The sequence below is a fragment of the Sceloporus undulatus genome, chromosome 6, assembly GCF_019175285.1.
Source record: "Sceloporus undulatus isolate JIND9_A2432 ecotype Alabama chromosome 6, SceUnd_v1.1, whole genome shotgun sequence".
Taxonomy (NCBI): Eukaryota; Metazoa; Chordata; class Lepidosauria; order Squamata; family Phrynosomatidae; genus Sceloporus; species Sceloporus undulatus.
The window spans coordinates 120,471,944-120,495,147 of NC_056527.1; the positions used below are offsets into that span (position 1 = coordinate 120,471,944).

A 23,204-nucleotide genomic window follows, 5' to 3' on the forward strand; every position below is an offset into this window, starting at 1 on the left:
CCCCATGGTGGTTCTGGAAGTTTAGTGGTCTAACGTTGTGCCAACAGCTCCTCTCTTTTGTGAGCAGGAAGAAAGTAAGGTTTACATTGGAAAGAAGCAAACACAGAGGAAGAGGATCCTGTCCGTTGGGTGTGGCCATCAGAGGTGTACCTAAAAAGTCAAAAGAAAGCATACGAACAAGCTTTCTTCTTAGGGAGGCACAAATCGGTCTGGGGGAAAGAACCTGAGAAAGAGACGTTCCTAAATTAACTCCTGAGGTCTGCCACAGGCTGTATGGGTTTTGTGCTGTGACTATCAAGGTGCAGCGTGTGCCAGTAAGAACCGCACTCTAAAATGTCTAGCTCCATTTGAGGAATACAAGTTGGGCATCCTTTCATGATTCTTAAATCTAGACCAACAAATGAAAGCAACTTGACAGAGGATCAGTTTTGTATCCTAAGGTTTTTTAAAGTAGGGTTGCACAGTTGTGGAATTGTAACTCCCAGCTGTTCTGCATCTCTCTAACATCACTGTGTCTGATACATCCCCTTAGTACACATAGGGTTTTTGTTTTTTTTAGATAAAGGGTATATATGATGATCACATCCATTCTGCCAGGTCTCTCCTTACAGGTGTCTCTCCCAATTTGTACATTGGAAGCAGCGAGCAAACTTTCAATGAAGTGAGAATTGCTCAGGCTAGTATTGGGAAGTGCCCTCAGGTTGGTCCTGGAAATACTTCAGATCTTTGAAAGGGTATGTTGCTGCTTGTCAGCAGTAAATCAAGAGTAATTCAATCAAACAACCTGGTGTCTGAAATCCTGTGTCACTTTTGGCAAAGTGGACATGCTGCATCATCCAAACTCAAAAATCTCTTGGGCTGTGGAGGTGACACTTGCAGGTACAAGAGGATGTGCAGCTGTGTGTTGTGTCCCCCTGTTATTCTGAAATGGAGATTTCAAAGTAAAAATAAAATTTTGAACAGTTGAAAGTGAAATGAAAGTTGGATAATGCCATTGTGTACACTCCTGCATTACTCTCTAGCATCAGATTTAGGACTGGCTGCCAAGCTAGCCATATGGTTACCAGTATCTTACCCTGAACACCTCCAAGCATGTCTGGTTTTGAAAGCTAAGCAGGGTTTGGCCAAGTGAGTACCTAGGTGGGAGTCTACCCCAAGGTAAGGAAACCTCTGCCCAAACCCCTGCAGAGCCATGGCTGCAAGTCAGAGCTAACAGGAATGGTTAACATGCAACCCTAATGTTTTGACCCAGTATCAGGCAGTTTCCTAGGTTCCTGTGATCCTTTTTCCTTCTACTTTTGGCCAGGCAGTGAGTTGATCTAGGAGCAGTGGAGGAACGGCAGCAAATGTTGGGTTTTGAGTGCAGACACTTTCGGTATTCTGCCAGTGAAGGAAAAACTCCAGTTTGTGTGAGTCAGCTCCACAGTTCTGAACCAAAGCTAGTGTTTAAAAAGACACTGTGTGCGTGGAGTGTCGCTGTGTCCTGACATTGCCAGATGCCAAAAGGTACTCATTTCCTTTGCTCTCCTAACATCCTTTTGTTAACTCATAATTGTTAATTACCATTGAAAAATAAATTTATGTGCCATTAACTGCAACATGATCAGTTATGTTTCTCTGATACAAAAATAGAGGACTTCATTTAAAATTTGTACTCTTGGTTATAAATGACATCCGTTCTTCTGCCTGTAAGAACCACTTAGAAAGGACTTGCATCAAGGGACCCTGAGCCCTGTTTGTAAGAAACCAGCTCTGCTCCGTTCAAACAGGGTTCAGTGTTTCTTGGTACAAGTCGTTTGGTAATAGCTGGCAAAACCAATATTACTTAAGCACCTGGATGCAGCTTGGTGATACCTAACTGCAGTCTCTTGATCTCTTCATCAATGCACTGTTTTTATACAAACATGTCATTTCAATGCCAAGAATCACACAAGAAGGTACTGTGGGCTAAAGGCCAGTATATATTATTTATCCTGCTCTTTTAAGTGAAGATAACTATGTATTGATGCAAGAACCACCAGACCTCTGGCCAGACTGCATTGCTGTTCATGTGGAAAAGCCACTGCAGGTGGAAAATAAATGCTCATGGTGACTTGACAGGGGTGATGCGTCTCTGTCTGTCTTTCCCTTGGGTGACTTTCCCATTGGAAAAGCTGGGGGTGGGCAGTAGCAATGGGCAGGGCATCCCAAGGTGGGGAGAGGGATGGCTCTGGATTTGGGTCTGTAGGAGTCATGGCCAAAAGTGGCTACTGGGTCCAAGAGACACAACTAACACAAATGTTCTCTGTTACAGTTGTGTTGAGTTCTGACTGATGACGTGTTCTTTTTACCTCTAAGGTCTATTTCATCTGGCACAGTGACAACATTTTGAAACTGCTCTAACTGTTGTGGCTTAATCCCAGGAAACCTTGGGCTCTGCTGGAGAGCACTAGTGTCTTTCCAAACTACATATCCCATGCTTCTGTAGATTTAGGGACGCTGCTAGTGTCACGTCACCCAGAATTGGTGACTTTTAATAGTCTTCTACTTGAGGTTTCCTGGGAAATTGGGACGTAGGACCAGGCAATTTCCTGCAGAGGGATGTTGGCTGCTTTGTAGCAGATGCCAGAGTTACTCTGCTCTTCATTTTTTCAAAGGCCCCCTGATCTGTGACCCAGAGCCAGGCACAAAAAGCATGCATTTTGAATTAAAGAGCAGGATGCTCTAGAGATGCCTTGAATGCCGCAGAGCCCCTTCCTGCCCCTCTCCTGGCCTGCTCTCTGTCAATGGGGCTGCATTCCTTTCTGGCGCAGCAGCAGCAAAGGGATGCCAGCGCTGAGGAGAGCAGCAGGAGGAGGAGGAATGGAGGGGGAGCCGGGAGGTGCTGGATTGGCTGCCTGGGCCAAATGCTTCCTTATTAGGCTGCCCAACCGCAGGCTGGTCTCAGGGGCTGGGGCCTTCAAGGCTGCCAAAACTGGCTTTGAGAATCAAAGAGTTGGAGGGTACCCCAAGGGCCATCCCACCCCAAAACACTTTAGTCAGAGCTGATGTTTCTGGCTCTATGCTTCCCTCTTGAGCCTGTTTGTTTGGGTGTTGGACTGGGGCTCCAGGAGACCAGGGTTCAAATTCTTTCCTCTGCCATGGAAGCCCACTGGGTGCCCTTGGGCAAGCAGATCCCACTCTCTCCCCCTCCCCGGAAGGCAAAAGTAGACCTCCTCTGAATCATAAGTCTGGCCAAGAAGCCCTTAGGATGGGATTCAGTAAGCTGGAGTCAACTTGAAGACACACAACAACAAGAATAGATGGAGTGGCCATCATCACTTTCAAAAAGCCATTAAGGCTAGTGGCTCTTATAGTACCTTGATGTGCACCTTCAAGTTGTTTCTAACGTGTGGCAACCCTAAGGCAAGCCCATCACGGGGTTTTCAGTACCCTGGCACCCTCCAAAATCAGCCAAAGCCCATCTGGAGCCTCCCTGTTTTCCCACCTTGAGGTTTGAGTTGGTCTCTTTCTGGGGTCCTCCTTCCACCTCTCTCTTGCAAAGCTTGCTCTGAAAGCTCTCCCTGCTTTCCTCGGAAAGTGCCTAAAGCTCCTTCTCTTCCATCTCGGCTGTCTCTCATATGGCAGCTCTCTTCCTCGCTGACCTCATCCCTGGATGCCCTTTACTTGGGCATCCGCTAGCCGGAGTTTTGTGGCTTTCCCAATGATGGATCCTTTTCGTACTCCTGCCAAGAGAGAGACGGCTCTTTAAAGGAGAAGCTGCTTCTGCTGCTGCTTCCAGATTCGACTCTGTGAACAGAAGACATCACTCTTCCAAGTCCTAGTCTAGTCTAGTGGGCAACAGATCCGTTTGGCAGATTGTAAGCAAAAGCATCTAAAGACATCCATTGCAAACAGGACACAAGCTAAATGGTCTTTTTGCACACCTATACTACACAGCTAGAGTACTTTAAGGAGAGGGCATTTTTGCGTGGATTTGTAGTTTTGTGGTGCACTTAGAATTTTCTGACAAAATATATGGCTCAAGGAAGTGTTTGCAGAATCCTCAACAAACTACAAATCCTGAGATTCTGTGGATGGAGTCCTGAATATTCCTGGAGACATAACACTGCTGTCATCATGCAGGATGGGAACCCTTTATTTGGGTATCTGCTGTGAATGACAATGGTTTTCTTGGCCCTCAATAATCTCTTTTCTCATTTCCTCCCTGGCATTTGTCACCTGGGGGGGGGGGGCGAAAAGAAGAAGAATTGCCCATTTTTTGCCTTTGGAGGAATGAAAAAGCTGGCGCAATGTGCAAAATTTGCCATGGTGCGTATGTTTAGATTCTCCCTCCTCCCCGTCTTTAGATCCTGGAGTTTAGAAGTTGCTGCTTTGACCAGGTTAGTTTGGGACAGCAGTCCTGTAAAGGGGCAATTCTGTTTCCCCCAGTTTAACCACAAGTATTCTTAATACTTTCTCTGGTTTTAATTCAGAGGATGGCTGGAAAGCAGCTCCTGGCAGCGTACAACAGGGACTGCGGAAAAGTCTTCCTATCTCGACCAATGAGTTTGTTTAGTGAAATGATGAGCCTCCGTTGAGCAACAGGAGCCTGCCATTTAAAAAAGAAATGCAACGCTGGATTAGTTTTGGATGCCACATATGGTTAGCTTTTTTATACTACATATAAACACGGTAAGTGCAATCTTTCTATAATAGTGTTGAGACAAGGGCACTGTAGACGTTTCTGGCTGGCTTCAGGTCTGTCGTGATCTCCTTGCTTGGACTTCAGGCATTTGGATTTTCCTGCCTGTTTTCCACAGAGCCCAGGGCAAGGGAGAGGTGAATTTGGCCAGAAGCGTGTCCAGAGTGCTAATCCTGCCCTCTGCTCCTTCCCAGTTTCCTAGAGGAAGGGCAGCTGGCGTGGGCCCAGTCCCCAGGGCTACCAAAGGCCGTTTCCCTTTGCCCTTGTTGGCTCTGGCCAGCTCCCTCTTTCCTTCTTGCTCACTGCCCTGGCAGCAGGGCTGAGGAGTAACTCCCTTTTCCTTGCCTACGCTGCTTGCCCTTAAAAAGGCAACGGGGAGTTTCTCAGCATCTGGTTGGGTCTCTGGAGGCATCTGCTCCTCTCCATTCTTACCCTGCAGAGGATTATGGCAATCCCGGCCAGAAGAGAAGAGGGCAAGCCAGAGGAAGGGCAGCTGGATTTAAGAAGGGAGGGTCGGGAGAAGCCACACACCTAGCAACAGCCCTTATGGCCAGAGCAGGTGGGCACCATCTGGCTGCCAGGTAGCTCTCCAGCGCCAGAGGGGTTGCTATTGCATGGAAGGAGTGCTTTTGCACAGGGCAATTTCCCATTAGTGGAAGACTGTCAAGGCAATATCCAGAATAAAAAGTTTGTTGTTGTTGTTGTTGTTGTTGTTGTGTGCCTTCAAGTCACTTTTGACTCACGGCGACCCTAAGGCTGACTTTCCCACTCAGTTGTTGTCACACTTTGCACTGCCATGTTCCAACTTGATAAGAATGTTCTTTTAAAAAATAAGGAAAAGAAATAAAGATGAAGCAGCCATTTTGAATGCCATTTTTTGGTTGGGAAGGACACAGGGTGACCAGACATCCTCCTTTTCCAGGACAGGTCCTACATTCCAACCTTCTGTCCAGCAGAAATGCCAATATGCCCTCCATTCTGAGCATGAGTAAGAAGCATGAATTCAGTGCTGTGTAAATTTATAGCACTTTATAAATAAAGATTAATAATAATAATATTTATATTAGTGATTTTGTTTTGTAACGCCCTACATTTTGTGAAGTGTATGGTTGCTTATAATACTTTGTAATGGCCATTGTGCCTGATACAAATAAGCTGTTGTACTACATTTTGTGGTGCCTTGTCCTCCTTTGTGGTTAGAGCATCTGGTCACCCTGCAAGGACAGAGAGAGAGGAGCAGAACTGACCCATAGCTCCCAATTATTTGTGCCATCTCACCTGTGCCAACCTCACTGGAGCCAAGGGGACATGCCCAGGCTTTTGGACACCACTTCTTCCTTTCAGTGCAAAGGGATCTCTTGGTGGATTGGGGCCCATGACCCTTTGCAGCCTCAGGAGGAAGGAGGCCACTTGGATTTGCTGCCTGGACCTCTCAGGCCATTCTTGGTCACTTTCTCTCCTCCTTCCCTGAAGCCGAGGCCACTTCCTTCCTCAACTGTGGCATATAAGGACTTGCCCCCCGATTGTTTACTCAAGTGCAGCAAAAAAGGAGCACATTCACAAATGAGGCGTTGCTGCCCAACTTTTTTCCCCTCCCTGCATACATTTTTCTTACGATAATAATTCACCGGACTCCCTTCTACCGTCGGCCGAAGGTCAATATAATGAAATAAAAGCCCTTATATGGCTAATACACTATCCGCTGGCCTTTTAAGGACCTCGGTTGGGGGAAGATCCGCCTCTGGGGTTTTATAGTCTCACTGGTATTTATACCAAAGGCATCACCAGAACAGAGTCCCCGAGGAAAAGAGCTTTCCAGTGCAAAGGGTGAGTAACCGCAGAAAGACTTTGTGAGCACAAACAGTGGATGCGGAGGGAAGCATCCCATCTGGGGCAGTGTGAGAGTCCTGGCATGGCACTGGAGATGCTTAAAGGTCTGTGGCTGCTTAGCCAGACCTGGCTTGCACCTGAAAATTGCTCCTTCTTTGGGTGGATGGGAGGCTGGGATACAAGGATGCATTGAGAAAGGATGGCTGGTTTTCTGTGCTTGGCTTTGAGCTTCTTCCCCGAATGGTCCTGGGAGAACTTTTGAGGCTAAACAGCTGTGAGTTAGATATTCAGTTAAAGAGCTTGCCTCTATCTGGTGCATGCCTTGGGCTTTTGTGCATGAGTTGCGGAAGGAATGAGAAATCCCAGAACGGTGCGCCTGCTATAACCTGGATGCCACTTTTTCTCTTGTAAACTGCTGTAAAGGCTGTGCTTTGCAAACTTTACAACCAGGGCCTTGAGATTAAAACTTTGTGCAGTTTGGAAACGGCTCTTAAGGACAGTTGTGAGATTTACGCTGTTGCCTTTGCAAGACCATTTGAGATGGTTTGGCCACATGTTATTGATCCCATCCATGCATTTGTGTTGGTTTCTGAAATCAGGAGCAGCTGTTCTTAAGATAACCTCCACATTCAAAAGAGTGTTCATTCCGTAGATTTGGAGGGACGGTCCGGGGAGGGGCCTTTTTCCCTCCGCTTGCAAACCAGGGTCTGGAAAAATCACTTCCATTTTTGGGAAAAACCCTGTGATGTACCTCATGTTTCTGTTTACTCTCGTCCAGATGGGAGTGGTGTGTCATGCTTCTGCTCCGTGATTCATGCTTGTTGTAGCTTTTGGGATGAGCAGAGAGATCAAAGGATGCTGTACACATACAGCCCCAAAGGGAGCTTTCAGACATTTCCAGATCACAGGGGTTGTGTATGACAAAAAGAGAGAGGAAAGTGCCAAGTTCATGCAAAGTTGATGCTTTCCTCCCCAGGAAAGCCAATCTGAAATGAAACAACAGTCAGTAGAGAATCAAGGCAACCAAACCCTCAGAATTGTGCCATTCTATTGAGGCAGAGTTTAGTTTGAGATTTAAGGTTCATCTGCACTGGGTAATTAATGCAGTTTGACACCACTTTAACTGCCATGGCTGCATCCTATGGAATCTGGGATTTGTATGGGGAGGCAGAGGGGAGCCATCCTGAGGGCTTAGTCCACAGATGGCAATTATGTGGTCCTCCAGACATTATTGGACTTTGTCTCCCAGGATTCCTCATTGTTGGCTATGCTGGTTAGGGGCTGCTGGGAGTTGCACTCCAAGAACATCTGGAGCGGTGCATGAGTCAAATGAGTTGGTGCAGTGGTTTAGTGGGATGCTGAACTGCCAGGACATTTTGGCTGGTGGCGGCACAGGTTTACTTTGCCGCACCCCTAGCATTGTTCTACCCATTGAGTATTGTCCTTCTTGGGATCGCCAACCCTGAAACCCCCTGCGTTCTGGGAATTGCAGTCCAAAGAAAGGAACTGTTCCCAAGCCTTGGCCTTTTGTTTCACAGCAGTTGCACATAAACATGTCTCTCTCCTTTTGAGGCTTTTTCTGCTTGTAATCTTGGACAGAGCTTCAAAGGTATTAAAAGTCCAAGAGGACAGGTTCGTTAGGAGCCAATCGATTATTGGCTTAATAATAATTGGCTTGGGCACAATTACTAGATTCTCAAGGAGAGCAGACCCATTGAACCAGTGGTATTTACCTGTTGATGGACCTCTTAGCAATGCATTCAAGGGGTCCAGCCTAGCTGGGACAAGCAACCTGATTGGGGATGAGCTTGGAACTCCTGGGGCTGGGGATCCTGTCCCACCTTGACAATGGTGAGGCGTGCTGGGACTTGCAGTCCAACTGCATTGGGAGGGCTGCAGCATTTGCACCATGGGCTTCCTCCTAACCCTGCCTCTTCCCTTTGCCTCCCTTCCAGCCCTCTGCATCTGAACACAACCGCCTCCGATCTCAACATGTGCGAAGAGGAGACAACCGCCCTCGTTTGCGACAACGGCTCCGGTCTTTGCAAGGCTGGGTTTGCTGGCGACGATGCCCCCCGTGCCGTCTTCCCATCCATCGTGGGTCGCCCCCGTCACCAGGTTTGTCTGCCTGAGCTTCCCTTCTCCGTGATGGCATCAATTCATGCAAACAGCAGCTGCAGGCAATGTTGACTAATGGCTTCCCTGTCAGTGGGATTTGAATCCACTCTGGCTTTTAGTCCAAACATTCAAGGAGCGGTCCCTGAGGCCCAACAAGTTTTATCTCTCATCTCTCTATTGCTTTATTTACATTCTGTTCCTCCCCCAAATCTGGCAGCCAAGATTCAGCACTATGGATAGATCCTTTAAATTTCACTCTAAAGCCCATGATGGATTCACCATTCCACTGACATGGAAGCAGTAGTTTGCTATTGGCTCCTTAGAAAGCCATGGAAAAAGGTTTTTCTTTTGAAAGCTATAATTTGCGGAGATTGTTCAGGCACCTTCTTTTCAGAAACTTAAAAGGACAAATAACATATACACATATTACAACAATCCACATTTAAAATCCATCATTTCATAGAATCATAGAATTCACATTATAAAAATTTAGATGTGTATTTTAACTGATGTGTTTTAACTGATATTGTTTATCTGTTGATTGTTGTAGTTTCCCACCTTAATCCATGGGGAGATATTAATATTACTAATAATAATAGTAGTAGTAGTAGTAGCAGCAAAAGGACAGATGAGTGAGCAGTGCTGAAGGGATGGAGAAGGGGATCTGAACCACTGGTGGTTGTTTGTGTGTTTGGGGTGGGACAGATGGTCCATAAATGTCTTTTCTCTCCCCGAATGCCTTCTGTCTTTGGAGGGACAGACCCAGGAGTTGGCTTGTTTTCTTGGTTCTCCAGGGTGTGATGGTGGGCATGGGCCAGAAAGACAGCTACGTTGGGGACGAGGCCCAAAGCAAGAGAGGAATCCTGACCCTCAAGTACCCCATTGAGCACGGCATCATCACCAACTGGGACGACATGGAGAAGGTGCGCTGAGCAACTCTGCCTCTCTTTCATGGACTCTCTTTTTAAATCCAAGGGTGGTTTTGTGTTAAAAATAGCCTTAAGGGAACTAAATACATTGACCTATTTCTTATGGCTGCACCTGACTAAAGTAAACCCCCTGAATGCATTGGATTTCTTGAGCTGTTGGCTCATCATTCAACAGTTGATTTGATGGATCTCCTCTAGTGAGGACTTACTAACAGGATTCTGGAGCCTGTGAGATTATCAATCATCTCCTCTAGTGATTGATAATCTCACGGGCCCCAAAGAGGAAGGTTCCACCTAAACACCAAAAACCATCTGAGAAAATGCAAGCCTGTGACGAACATGGTCATTTTATCATTTTTCTTTCTCCTGTATGATACTTAATCTCTTATGAAGATGCCAGTGGAGCTTCAAAAGCTTGCAATTATGTATATTGTGCATTTTGATTAACATCATCCATATATATATATATATATATATATATATCCTCCAGTATGATTCTTAACCCCTTTGCTTGGTGAAGAAGCCATTGGAGCTTCAAAAGCTTGCATCATGTATTTTGTGCATTTTTGTTGGCCAATTAAAGGTATCCCTGTTTTGTGGATTTTGGATGTCATAGTAATTTGTTATATGGCCAACACGGCTACCACTGGATATGCTTGGCATTGAGGCTGTGAATCCATTCTAGATTTAGTCTGAACTTCAAAGGTGCTAACTGAGATACCAATCTCTGTGTTCAAACACATATCAGGATGTAGTTCAGAACAGCAATTGTGGCAACACTTCACACTTTTGTATTTCATGCACCATGTTGCTATTGGGGTTTTGCATGCTCAGAGAAGCCCCTGAGGCACCAGGGCTAAATATTGCGGTATTGTTGCTCTCAGAGGTGCTTTCACATAAGAGAAAAGAGTGATGTTAAACAGCAATGAAGGGGTAATCCTTAGAAAGATGCAGTTAGACTACTGGAGAAGGTGATGGGATCTCCTTTGCTGGAGAATGTCAGGGGATGCTATAGGTGTGGAATCCCTGCACTGCCCCAAGGGTTGGATTAGATGATCCTTGGTGATCCCTTCCAATAGTACAGCACTGTGACCTTTGAAGATGGTGGACTTTCCTTCTAAACAGAGGTTGAATGGCTATCTTCTAGGGATGCTTTAGCCGTTTATTATTATCCTGGCGGAGGGCTGGGCTACAGGACCTCTGGGGTTCCTATCCTAGTCTTTGATTCTTTGACCCAAAGCCCAGCAGCACGGCAGGAAACTTCTTTGTTCATTTTGTCCAGATCTGGCACCATTCGTTCTACAATGAACTGCGGGTGGCTCCCGAGGAACACCCCACACTTCTCACAGAGGCGCCCCTGAACCCCAAGGCAAACCGGGAAAAGATGACACAGGTAAGGCCTCCCATCCTCCTCATTCTCTTCCTGATGATGATGAAGAGAAATGGGGGAGCCCACCTCTTTTAACATCCTCTGCAGGAAAGGTGATGATGATGCCTCCTGTCCTAGCAGGCAAGCAATGCAAGGAGAGGTTGGGGGTCAGACCCACTTTTAGGGTATAACAATCTCTGTGGGACTGTGGTTTGCCTTCCCCTTTCCTTGAGGACCAAGTTCAGAAGATGCTTCAAAGTGGACTCCAGGCTCTTCTGTCCAGCCCTTTGCAGAGCCACTTAATTCTTCTCCTTTCCTCTCCTAGATTATGTTTGAAACCTTCAATGTCCCTGCCATGTACGTCGCGATCCAAGCCGTCTTGTCCCTTTATGCATCTGGCCGTACCACCGGTAAGAAGAACCTCACTTGTTCCTTTGTTTGGTGCTCAGAATCATGGGCTTTGTGTAAGTTGGTAAAACCTGAAGCTAATTTGGAGAAGAAAGTCTTAACTGAGATATAATTTGCCAACCTACTAGGGAAGCTGGTTTGTGCCTTTCGGAAAGTGGATTGTGCTGACAGGACTCTGTCTGTACTTTAGACTTTGTCTGGCTTTTAATAGTTATTCTTTATTCCATGGGAACTAGTTTTTGGCAGGCATGGTGGGTAGTTCAGTTATTGCAGAGTGGATTCAACCCTCAGTTTTAACAGCAGTCTCCCCCAGGGCTCCTCCAGCCTGAATCTGCACTGCAGAATTAATGCAGTTTGACACCTCTTTACCTGCCATGGCTTCATCCTATGGAATCCTGGGATTCACAATTTGTTGTAGCACCAGCTCTCTCTGACAGAGAAGGCTTAGTATCTCACCAAACTACAATCCCCGCATAGCGTTGAGCCATGGCAGTTAGTGGGGTCAAACGGTATTATCTGTGCAGTGCAGATGCAGCTCAAGTCTTCAGTCCTCCAGAAGTTAAAGATGCTATCTAAATGCTGAAATCTATGTTGGGAAACAACATTCAGCGCACGAACAGCTCTTGAACCACTTGGAGGTGTTGCTAATATTTGGAGCAGCTGTGGCCAAGGCCTCCGCTAAAACTGCTCCACAATAACAGAGCCACCAACTGTGCCTAGTATTATTTTTATTTCTTTATTGCATTGCGAGATCAAAGGAGAGGCCTAGTATTCTTGACTTCTCAAATCTCTTTTTTCCCTCCCTGCCTGTCTCTAGGTATCGTTCTGGACTCCGGGGACGGCGTCACACACAACGTGCCCATCTACGAAGGCTATGCCCTGCCCCACGCCATCATGCGCCTGGACCTGGCTGGCCGAGACCTGACCGACTACCTCATGAAGATCCTCACAGAGCGGGGCTACTCCTTCGTCACCACCGGTAAGGGAGGACTGGAGCCATGGGCAGCCGGTTGATGCGTGTCGCTAGAACAGTGAATCCATCCCAGGTTTGGATAAAAGTGCTGCCTAGGATGCATCCTTAGGGTCACTGTAAGTTGGAAATGACTTTAAGGCAAACAACAGCAACAACAACATATAGGATGTGGCCTACTAAGACCCAGGGTCTCTTGGTGGAAGTAACAGTCATTAAGCCAAAAAAATTTAAATCCTTAAGCCTTTCCCCGTATCTTCCTGCCCAAAGGTTGAGGTCTATGGGTGGGAAGGGCTCCTCCTTTGTGTCCCACCATCTCTGCCATCTGAAGTGACCCCTCCAACTCATCCCCCATAGTTGGGCTACTACTTCTGGAATGTAACCCACTTGTCTCTCCTTTGCAGCTGAGAGAGAAATTGTGCGCGACATCAAGGAGAAGCTGTGCTACGTGGCTCTGGACTTTGAGAACGAGATGGCCACAGCCGCCTCCTCCTCTTCCTTGGAGAAGAGCTATGAGCTGCCGGACGGTCAGGTCATCACCATCGGCAATGAGCGGTTCCGTTGCCCCGAGACCCTCTTCCAGCCGTCCTTCATTGGTGAGTGACCCTATACCCTCGGGAGGAAAACCGGAGTCCTCCTGGAATCCATATGGACTGAAGGGATTCAGAAAGGCTACCTGGTCCGTCCTCTTGCTAATGCAGAGAGCTCCAATGCCCTTGAATGAGTGATAGCCATCCAACCTCTGCTTGGAAACCTCCAGCAAAAGGAAGCCCAGTAACTTCTGATGGAATCCATTCTGCTGCAAAACAGCAAAGTTCTTTTAAATGTCTAGTCAGGATCTCCCTTCCTCTAGTTCGAATCTGTTGTTTCAGGTCCAACCTTCTGGAGCAGCAGAAAGAGTTCTTGCTCCATCTTCCTCAAGAAGGCAGCCCTATTTGAAGATGGCTCTCTCACATTCCCTCTCTGGCTGCTGCCACACTGCAGAGTTAATCCAGTTTGGCACTGCTTTAATGGCCCTGGCTCCATCCCATGGAATCCTGGGATTGTTATTGTGGCAACTCTCTTGATTGGGGCTGGGGGGGGAGGCTTATAACTCTTGACTTAATTATAACAGTTGTCCCAGCTAGATTTCCCACACCTCCTCCTGAGTTCTTCCCTTTTCACCAAGAAACTACCAAAGAGGGGAATAAAAGCCAAAATAGTTGCACAATGTCACTCTAAACTTCAGCTAGACTCTCGCAACCATTGGCCCTCTGGATGTTTTGGACTTCAATTCCCAGCATCCCTAATCCATAGCCCTACCAGCTGGGGTTTTCTGGGAGCTGAAATGCCAAACCTCTTTATGACCAAAGGACTGGTCTGGAAGGACCTGGAATCATCCTCCCATCTTAGAGCTTGTACCTTTCCCTCCTGCCAGGGATGGAGTCTGCAGGTATCCACGAGACAACATACAATTCCATCATGAAGTGCGACATCGACATCCGCAAAGACCTCTATGCCAACAACGTCCTTTCCGGAGGCACCACCATGTACCCAGGCATTGCGGACAGGATGCAGAAGGAGATCACAGCCTTGGCGCCCAGCACCATGAAGATCAAGGCAAGTCCAGCCCTGTTTGCATTGAGTGTTGTGTTGTGCAATTGCTTCCTCCTGCCCCATTAGCATTGCCATATCTATGGCTTGGAGTGTCTTCTCCAATCCTCAGGGTGAGAGGAAGGAATCGCAGGGTAGGAGCACAGCCTTGAAAATTGTGTATTCTTATACAGTTCCCTATTGGGTTAGACTTGGGGCTGCTTTTTAAAATTTGGAGTACTCTGCAGCTGTGATGGATGTTTAATGTGTGATGTTTAACGATATCGCCAGGGGTTGCCCCAGAATTTGACGTTAGGATATAGGGCTTTATATGGGATGGGTATTGTGATTTTATTGTGGTTTTAATATTTGTAATTTTATAGTGTTTTTAGCTGAGGTTTTATTTTTATTTTTTAAAATGGTTATTGTGAGCAGCCTTGGGTCCCTTTGGGGAGAAAGGTGGGATCGGGATTAAATACATCAATGCATTTCTCCCAGTGCGTTGTTGTATATTTGGTGTGCGACTCTGGTTTTTTGCCTAGTGCTTCTTGTTCGAAGTATCTGCACAAAGGCTGCACGCACACTGGAGAGGTAAACTGCTTTGGCACTGCTTTAACTGCCCTGGCTCCTGGCTATGGAATTCTGGGAGTTGGAGTTTGTTGTGGGGCCCAGAGCGGAGCCAACCCGGTTTATCTCTCCAGTGTGCAATGAGTAAATGTGCATCAGCCTGGTTTCTTCCAAGTCCTTGACCCTGTTTCTTCCCAAATGCCTTTGGCAGATCATTGCTCCTCCTGAGCGCAAGTATTCGGTGTGGATCGGCGGCTCCATCTTGGCCTCGCTCTCCACTTTCCAGCAGATGTGGATCAGCAAACCGGAGTACGACGAAGCCGGACCGTCCATCGTCCACCGGAAGTGCTTCTAAGAGACGGACGCTTCCCCGGAACGGAGAGGCCTTCCCTTCTTCCTTTTGCAGCTCTTCCTGACCCTTCCCTTCATGAAAAGCATTAAAAAGCGTTTTTTCAAGCCACAGTTGTCCATGCCTCTTTTGTAGGGATTGCAAATCCAGGTTGATTCCATTCTGGGATGAAGTATTGACTGGTTTAATCAGTTTTCTCCCTCTGCTGAGAAAGTCCTTGCAAAGGCACAGCGTTCAGTTCAGCTGCACAAAACAAACAAACAAACAAACAAGCCCCATGCAGTTTTTTCCTTCAGGCAACATGGTTTTCTGCAATGAAAAGACTTTTCTGTGCATCCTGTTTTGTACGATATTGTACTGATATTGGATTCTATTTTAAGCTGATCATTTGGAGGAGCAGGATATAAATAAATATTATTATTACAGTATTATTATAAAAATAAAATAATAATATAATAAAAATAATAACAATTAATAATATTCTGGGTTTCTAGGGCTGAGCCAGGATTCGAACCCTGGACTCCAGAGTCCAAGGCTGTATCCACACTGGAGCAATAATCTGGTTTGGAACCGCTTTAACCCTTTCTGGCTGAAGGCTATGGAATTCTGGGAGTTGGAGTTTGTTGTGGGGCCTTCCTTCCTTAAGCTCTGCTCCTCTCTGGGCCCACAACAAACTCCAACTCCCAGAATTCCATAGCCTTCAGCCACAGAGGGTTAAAGTGGTGCCAAACAGGGCTAATTCTCCAGTGTGGACACAGCCCTGGTCCGGCACTCCAGCCACTGCACCACACTGCCTCTCGTAACAGCACTACTATACTAGCTGCAATGAATTTCATTGAATTCATCACTGGCACTATTTAAATTGACTAGCAACAGTGCCATTCCCTATTCATCTTGCAAAGAGCTTTTAAAAAAAATATCATTGGGGGATTGCAGGTCCCAAAATCCCCAGGGGCCATGCTGGTTGGAGGGAGGGGGATTCTGGGACCTGTAGTCCAAAGGGAAAAAAAGAGATGGAGCTTTGGAAGCTCTGATACCCCTAAGAGATAAGGCTGGAGGTCTACTGGAGTGCTCCTTGACTTCTGGTGCTGCGACGACGTCAGTCTGCGCGCGCAGCTTCCCGTCTGCCTCTTGCCCCGCAAATGGCTGCCTCCGTTTTGTTGTTCCCTCAACAAAAGAGCCGAAGCCCTTTGGGCTGGGATGCTGCTGCTGCTGCCGCCGCCAGTGTCTGCGCATGCGCAGTGGCCCGCCGCCGCCGCCGCCGGTGGCCGGCCAAGATGGCGGCGGGCGTTCGCTGTATGGAGGCCGGCAAGAGACTCTCGGTCGAAGGAAATATCGGTGAGGGGAGGCGGAGGGGCCCAAGGGGCAGTTTGTAATGGGATGGAGCCCCTCTCCTCAAACCCTGAACAGCTGGAGGGGCGGAATGGCGAGGAAGGCACTCTGCACATGCCCAGAGGCACTCTGGAGGGCTTGTCTTTGGCTCGTCCCAGGGCTCTTTCCGGAGGCGTCGAGTCACGCAACTCTTCCCCCAGATACTACGACTGCTATTTCAATACTGTACTAATGAAGGCTTCTTGTAGTACCTTTGGCACTAAGTGGAAGAAAGAAGTTGGCAGCATGAGCTTCCTAGGCTTGGGTCCACTTCCTCAGATGCATTTAGGTTCAATAATAATAATAATATATGTCAAGGGATATTGTGGCACCTTTGAGACTTAACTGAAAGGAAAAAGTTGGCAGCATGAGCTTCCTAGGCTTGGGTCCACTTCCTCAGATGCATTTGCGTCCCAAAAGGCTCTCTCCTTAAAGCTGGTGCCTGTGGAATACTGAGAAAGCACCTGCAGAAACTCCAAAACGGAGCAAAGAGAGCAGCTCTGAGGGTGGCCAAGGGCTTGAAAGGCGCCTTCCTTCTTCTTCCCAAGGGGTCCGGAGAGTGGGCTTGACGGTCCCTCCTGCTGCAGCCTCATGGCCTGAAATGCCTTTCAGCTCCAAAACAACGAAGAAGCCCCTTTTCAGAGCAGGAATGTGGCTGACTGCATCCTCTCTTCTTCCCTTCCAGCTGTGGGGAAATCCACTTTTGTGAGGCTGCTCCGCAAAGCCTTCCCCGAGTGGCGCATGACTCCCGAACCTGTCTCCAAGTGGCAGAAGGTCCAAGCTGCCGGTGTGCCTCCGGTAAGTGTGGATAAGTGTGGAGAGAGGACACAAAGCCTTCCAGGTTTGCAAGAGTAGCCTGGTTCAAGATTTTGTGTTTGATTGTGCCACTTGCACACTGGAGCATTGCTGAGCTGCTCCCTTTGACTCACAAGAGAATCCTAAATGACCAGAAGGCTAGCCCTCCCAAACAAAGCATTAGCTTTAATAAAAGAGGACAGAGCCATTTGGGATCTTCTGCAGCGACAAAAGAGTTGCAGGGTTGTGTGTGGATCTTGTGCTGGAGGTGTGTATTCAGCCTAGAGGGTTGCAACAAGGCTGTGTGTGGTCTGTCAGGGCCATTGGGTTAAGCACCGCATCAGCATTTCTTTACTTCTGCAGAGCAGGATGTTGGTTCACCCTGCTTAGGGCTATTTCAATATGCAGCCTATTATCTTAGCTCTTGTTTCTCTTCCTTGGACCTATGCTGTCCATACTTTGAGGCTGGCACCATGTGCTGTTGGTTCTCTTTCAGCCCAGGTTAGCCCTCGGGTGGGAGGCCGCCAACGAATACCAGGCGCTAGAGGCTCTGCTTCAGAGGAAGGCCTGGCAAAGCCACCTCTGAGGAGGATTCTAAGGAAACCCTTTGAAATTTATGGGGTGGCTGTAATTCGACAGGCAACTCAAAGGCACATACGCACATAGGCCAAAATGCTCTAATGGCACCAGATTCCATCCGATCTTGGAAACCAAGCAGGGTCACCCCTAGTTATTCTTCAGATGGGAGACCGTCACTGAGTACCAGATGCTGGAGGCTCTGTTTCGGAGGAAGGAACTGGTAAACCCATCTCTGAGTATTCCTCGCCTAGGAGAACCCTCTGAAAAATTAATGGGGTTGCTATAAAGTGACCAGCAACTTGAAGGCTGATGCACACTCATAGATGTAAAGACCCCAAAGGCACCAGTTCTTGTCCTAAGAAAACCCTCTGCAATTCATGGGGTCGCCATAGGTTAACAGGCACTTTGAAAACACTTTAAGCCATAAATATGGGAATATAATTAAGAAGGGAATTCCAGGGATGCCCAAACAGACTCTGCTGCTTCTGTCTTGCTCTTAAGTGCTTGCCTTTCTAATTCCCCAGCAGGCCCCCAGTTCTCAGAGCGTTGGGAACCTGCTCCAGATGGTCTACCAGGATCCCACGCGCTGGGCCTACACCTTCCAGACCTACTCCTGCCTAAGCCGACTCAAGGCCCAACTGGAGCCTCTGCCCGCCAAGTCCCCAAATGCCCAGGAGCTGGTGCAGGTTTTTGAGAGATCCATCTATAGTGACAGGTATGGTAACAGAAGTATTTTTATTCTGTGGTGGTGCAGATCATGGAGCGAGTGTCAGGGCCGCAAACACAAGGAGAAAGAGAATTTCCCCAACTCCACATCCAGCTGGGGATATGAAGGCCAGGGGGAAGGGATGGGAAAATTGGGGGAAAGGGGTATTTTCCCCAAGGGTTTTTTGTTTTCCAGTGCTAAGGAATCCTGGGAATTGTAGTTAATTGTGGCACCAGAGCTCTCTGACAAAGAAGAAAAACATCTCACAAAACTACACTTCCTAGAATTTCCTACCATTGAACCAGTGGTCTCAAACTGGATTATTTCTGCTGTGTGTTTTGGACCAATGTGTTTCCTTTGGCTCGACTGCACCAGGATGTGGTTTAGGATCACACATGGATTTATTGTGCTCCGGAAAGTTGCCTTGTTTGGGTTGGTGCCTTTACCTGCCTGGTCCTAAGACTGTCTTGACTTACCTGAGACTCTCCTGGCTTGGCTGTTGTTTTGCAGAAGCTAAGCATAACCGGGACCACTTTTGCTTCCCCTCTCTCCCAGGTACGTCTTTGCAAAAAATCTCTTTGAGATTGGCCACCTGGCAGAGACGGAGTGGATCATCTACCAGGACTGGCACTCCTTTCTCCTGCAAGCATTTGAGGATCAGCTTAGCCTGCATGGCTTCCTGTATCTCCGGGCGCCTCCAGAGGTAATTGAAAATACACCAAGTAATAGGTCAATATGGCCATTGGCTCCATTCTCATTCCCAGTATTCCATCAGATGGAGGCAGGTCACTCTGTGGTTGTTGGATCATCACAGAACTATCTCTTAGTGGCACATTGGGTGAGACCTCTCTTCAGTCAGCTGGAAAGGTTGCCCAAAACAAGGACTTGTGGTGTTGGATTATGTGTGCTCCCTCTGTGCAGCCAGCTTTTATTCCTCTATGTGCTAACAGAGGTCCTTCTCAGGCCTCCTGTTTCAATGTGGGCCACATGGGAAGCCTTAATGGATTGAGGAACCACAGGTGGGCCATGGGGAGTGTTGGAATGGTCCTCAAGTACCTTTTTTGCCTCCATTTCAGATCTGCCTGGAGAGGTTGCGTCGGAGAGCAAGGCCTGAAGAGGATGGGGTTCAGCTGCACTACCTGGAGCAACTTCACACACAACATGAAAACTGGCTGGTGAAGAAGATCACCAAGTGAGTACCTGGTCTCTCTTTCTCTCGCTCTCTCTTTGTGTTTCACAGGTATGTGGGCCCTCTCCCACATCCTCCAATGACATATTGCCCTGACTGATGGAATACAAGAGGAGCCTCCTCCCAAGCAGACTTTCAGGTGAAATAGTTTTTTAAATGCTTAGCATAACTAGAGAGTTTTCACACATCTCTCCTGAATCTTCTTTGCTTCCGGGACAAAGCAGGTTACAGTTCCAAACACATGCAGGCGAGGTCACTCAAGGAGGTGAGCCAAACTACACAGTACAAATAAAGTCAAAGGATGGATGGTGCAGTCTAAAGAACTGAGCAGAGAGCATTCCCATTTTCCTCCACAGGATCCATTGTCAGAACGTAAGGGATGCTCCTGTCTTGCTGCTTGATGTCACAAAAGATTTTGAGAGTGATCCAAAGGAGCAAGGAAGGCTCATGAGCCAGGTGAGATGATCCCCAAAGCTCAGGTTCAGTGACATGTTTTTAAAATGACGTATAAGCATGAATTTTCTGACAACAGAAAGTTCACTGTTGGTTGGCCCAGTTCAGTTCACCTTATTTCTTGGGCCTTGAATGAACACAGCGACTGAACATACATTTACTTGTGAGTTTCTTTCTGTGAAAGTGCCCTTCCCCTTTCCCACAGGTGAAGTTGTTTCTGAAGTCCCTCTGCCCAGAGGCCCTGCCGTCTGCCTCCGCTGCGGCTTCCTAGTGAGAAACTTGTCCTGGGAGCAAATTACCCTGAACTGCTTACTGGATTGGTGGGGAAAAATGTCAGTTTCATTCACCCTGGGAGACCAAGCCCATCTGGAATGAAGAATTTGGGGGAGGCTGGAGGGAGCCCCAAGTCCTTGGTGTAGCATACGAGAATCATGAGAACAAACACACCCTTCATTGGCTATGGAATTCCAGGATTCCCTGGTTGAGGTCCTGTGGCGTGAAGGGTACTTTTGTATAGATTGGGTCAGTTGGGCCCATCCAGGGTTGTAACACAGTCTCTGTGCAGCCTTTTGCTTTGGCATGGATGCAAGGTGATTATGGAGGTACTCTGCCAGGAGAGAGATCACTGGTTCCTTTAATACAATATTTGGTCTTATTTTGGGGGGTTCCATAATTCCAGAGCACTGGCCATATTGGCTGGGACTTCTGGGGGATGAAACATCAGGCAGACCAAAGGTTGAAAACCATTGCTTTAATGGATCTGGCTGCTGGAAGATCTGTCCCCTGCATTACTGACCTCTGGCCACAGTGGTTCGCTTCTGCTATACCTGGACTTTGGGAGAAGAGACATGTGTGTGGCATCCCTCAACCCCTGTTGCCCAGTGTGACCTGGAATTGTGGCACAGTATCTCATGTACATTACCACTGTTTATTTAAAAAATAGCTTCCTACCACGTATGCGTTGGGGCTTCTGGATGTCCCTAGGAACTGCCGTAAAGAGACAGTGGGAGTGGATGGGCAATCATGGAGTGGAGGGGATTCGGTGGGGTGCCTGGTTTCCGTTTATTTGCACTTTCCCATTGTTCTGTGCACTGGAAGTGTCCATCCTGGAGGAAGCAATGAAGAGCCACTTAACGCTCAGACCATTCAGGGACCAAAAGAATTTGCAGCATGTCGTGTCGTTGTAGAGTTTGTTGTCTTGCGTCAGTGGAGATGCAGCAAGTACTGTATCACAGAAGGAGCTGGTTGGCTAAGCAACTTAGTGTTCCAAGGAGCTTTCCTTCCCCTCCCAAAAAGGTTGTGTACATAACAGAAGTCTTCAGGGTGGAGGGGATGGGAATCCAGCGCATGTTGTCCCTGTCTTACTGCTCAAGTGTATGCAAGAACTCTTGTGAACTGTTTCCAACAGTGTGCAGCCTAAAGAGTGGCATTTGATGTATCCAAGACTTCAGAGCTCTGTTTTGCAAAGCTCCCTTTTCCTTAGTGGCATCCTTGGGGATCATTGCATGAAGTCCTTTCTGCTGCTGCGTCAGGGCCTTATCTTTCCTTCTCCTACATTGTTCTTTTAGCTTACTTTCATAGAGAGTGAGGTGCGTACCTGCGGTGTTCTGCTGGACAAATTATTTAGGTAGCAAGTTCTGGAACTAGGTACAGTAGTGTTCAGGCTTCTGATATGATATTTGAGCAAAGCTCAGGTCTAGGTGGAAACCAGGGAATGGGTCTGATGCCTCCCTCCTGTTGTCTTACTAGTTAAAGGGCTTGGTTAAAAACCCTTTACCCTTGAGAAAGATACCCTTCAAAACTGTGTGGTTGCTGTTTGCTGTGGTTGCTCTCATACGGTCAGCAGTTGGCTGTTGGAACTGGTGAAGAGATAGTTTGCTGTTGTGGTCTTTGGGAGTGGCTGTGGCAGCTGTATCGGCTGAGGGTTGTGGTCAGCCAGTCCTAAAGCAGAGTGTGTTGGACGCTTTCATCAAAGCCTCAGAGCTCCATTCTGCAGCATCCTGGTATTTGTCAGCTGGTGAGTTACCTGGAATTGTGTTCCAAAGTGACTCTTTTTGCATGGTAGTTCAGGGAACTGAAGCTCTCTAGCTGAGCGTTTAATAGATTACAGACCCCAGGGTTCTGTAGGAATGGAGCTGTGGCATTTTGAGTGGCATCCAGGAGCTACGCTCAAAGGCTGACTCTTTTGCCCGGTGCTGAACCATTTCAACTGCTGCTGGAGGTGGCTGCAAGTTTCATAGGTTAATATGCTTTTCAAAGACTCACTGCACTGGAAAACGTTTTGACGGTTTTGTAGGTTCATCCTAAATTATAACGTATTGTGTCTCTAAATTAATAAAACAAATCTTTATGCAAAGATCTTGTGCAGGTTTTATTGGTGAAGAAGGTGGAGAAAGGCCAGACTGAAGAGGGCAGTTTCTGTGGGCAGCCCTATCTTGATGCAGAAAGCAAACCTGGTTTCATCTTTGGAGCAGCTGAGCTTCCGGCCCATGCTCTGTTTCTGTACTCCATTGCAGTTAAACGATCAATAGTGCAATCCTGGACATGTCTACTCTGAAGTAAGCCCCTTGACTTCATGATTTATTTTCTAAATGAGATGGTAATCTAAATGAGTATTAGCTATTCAGGTTGAAGGGACTGTCCCTTAAAAAAATTACAGTAGTATCTGATCTTGGATGATAAGGTAGATGAAGGGAATACAGTTGGCCATCCCAACCATGAGTTGCCATCTGTGGATCTGAGTAATTTAAAACATAATTTAAATATAGCAATAAAAAATGTAGCCTTCTTGCTGTGAATAAAGCCTTTAGGCAGAAATGCCATTGGTGGGTCCAAATAGATAGTGGGGCAAATCGTATTTTTAGCTTCAGATAGACTGAATCCCATTCACTCTGTGGAACCGACATAAGTTCCTATTTGCCACATTCCCATGGGTTTAATGGGTCTGCATCTGTGCGCCTTCAAGTCACCTCTTGAGTCATGGAGACTTCCCAGGGTTTTCTCAGAAATCCTCAGAGGTAGTCTTGGCAGTCCCTTCCTCTGAAATAGAGCTTGCAGGGCCTGGTATTTGTTGGCAGTCTCACATCTGAGTCCTAACCAGGGGTGACCCTACTTAGCTACTAGTATCAGAGTATTTAGGCACCTAGGTCTCCAATTGAGATTGAAAATTAGGTTTAGACCCCTGGGCCCTGGCTGGCTTGTGGTTTCATCACATCCTGAACAGCATCTCGCTGAGTGGGAATTGAGCACTGAAATATGTCTCTTGCTTTGTGTGTGCAATACACAAATAGCGGGTTGGTTTGTAAATCCTTTCAGCTGGGAGGTAAGTCTGTGACT

The 23,204-nt window shown here is 47.3% G+C and overlaps 3 protein-coding genes across 5 annotated transcripts in view; all 3 read left to right on the forward strand.

Moving 5' to 3' along the window:
• The first annotated feature begins 64 nt into the window (after positions 1-64).
• On the forward strand, positions 65-14,884 carry ACTG2 (actin gamma 2, smooth muscle). 2 transcript variants are annotated; one of them, XM_042471023.1, is made up of 10 exons: positions 65-1,506; positions 4,455-4,653; positions 8,449-8,611; positions 9,406-9,534; positions 10,823-10,933; positions 11,235-11,319; positions 12,135-12,296; positions 12,692-12,883; positions 13,705-13,886; positions 14,638-14,884. In XM_042471023.1, exons 3-10 carry the CDS (start codon positions 8,486-8,488, stop codon positions 14,779-14,781), a joined length of 1,131 nt encoding a protein of 376 aa, XP_042326957.1. In that variant the 5' UTR covers positions 65-1,506; positions 4,455-4,653; positions 8,449-8,485; the 3' UTR covers positions 14,782-14,884. The 2 variants fall into 2 exon arrangements, with proteins under 2 accessions (XP_042326957.1, XP_042326958.1); XM_042471024.1 differs by lacking the exons at positions 65-1,506; positions 4,455-4,653 and adding an exon at positions 4,684-6,490.
• Positions 14,885-16,018: 1,134 nt separating this feature from the next.
• DGUOK (deoxyguanosine kinase) lies at positions 16,019-22,224 on the forward strand. 2 transcript variants are annotated; one of them, XM_042471444.1, is made up of 7 exons: positions 16,019-16,113; positions 16,832-16,944; positions 18,045-18,235; positions 18,782-18,929; positions 19,303-19,418; positions 19,772-19,871; positions 20,074-22,224. In XM_042471444.1, exons 1-7 carry the CDS (start codon positions 16,053-16,055, stop codon positions 20,137-20,139), a joined length of 795 nt encoding a protein of 264 aa, XP_042327378.1. In that variant the 5' UTR covers positions 16,019-16,052; the 3' UTR covers positions 20,140-22,224. The 2 variants fall into 2 exon arrangements, with proteins under 2 accessions (XP_042327378.1, XP_042327379.1); XM_042471445.1 differs by having other exon boundaries at positions 16,028-16,113; positions 18,048-18,235.
• Positions 22,225-22,289: 65 nt separating this feature from the next.
• The window catches only part of TET3 (tet methylcytosine dioxygenase 3), a 64,728-nt gene continuing 63,813 nt past the window's right edge, over positions 22,290-23,204 (forward strand). The window contains exon 1 of the mRNA XM_042471439.1: positions 22,290-22,426. The gene's annotated coding sequence lies outside the window, so the exon portion shown is untranslated. The remainder of the gene's footprint in view (positions 22,427-23,204) is intronic.

Bases quoted from the DNA above. Each gene is read 5' to 3' on its own strand.
- ACTG2 (XM_042471023.1), top strand. From the start codon at position 8,486: ATGTGCGAAGAGGAGACAACCGCCCTCGTTTGCGACAACGGCTCCGGT. The intron at 9,535-10,822 runs GTGCGCTGAGCA...CATTTTGTCCAG, and splicing joins ACTGGGACGACATGGAGAAG to ATCTGGCACCATTCGTTCTA. The intron at 12,884-13,704 runs GTGAGTGACCCT...CCCTCCTGCCAG, and splicing joins CTTCCAGCCGTCCTTCATTG to GGATGGAGTCTGCAGGTATC.
- DGUOK (XM_042471444.1), top strand. From the start codon at position 16,053: ATGGCGGCGGGCGTTCGCTGTATGGAGGCCGGCAAGAGACTCTCGGTC. The intron at 16,945-18,044 runs GTAAGTGTGGAT...CTAATTCCCCAG, and splicing joins AAGCTGCCGGTGTGCCTCCG to CAGGCCCCCAGTTCTCAGAG. The intron at 18,236-18,781 runs GTATGGTAACAG...CCTCTCTCCCAG, and splicing joins AGATCCATCTATAGTGACAG to GTACGTCTTTGCAAAAAATC.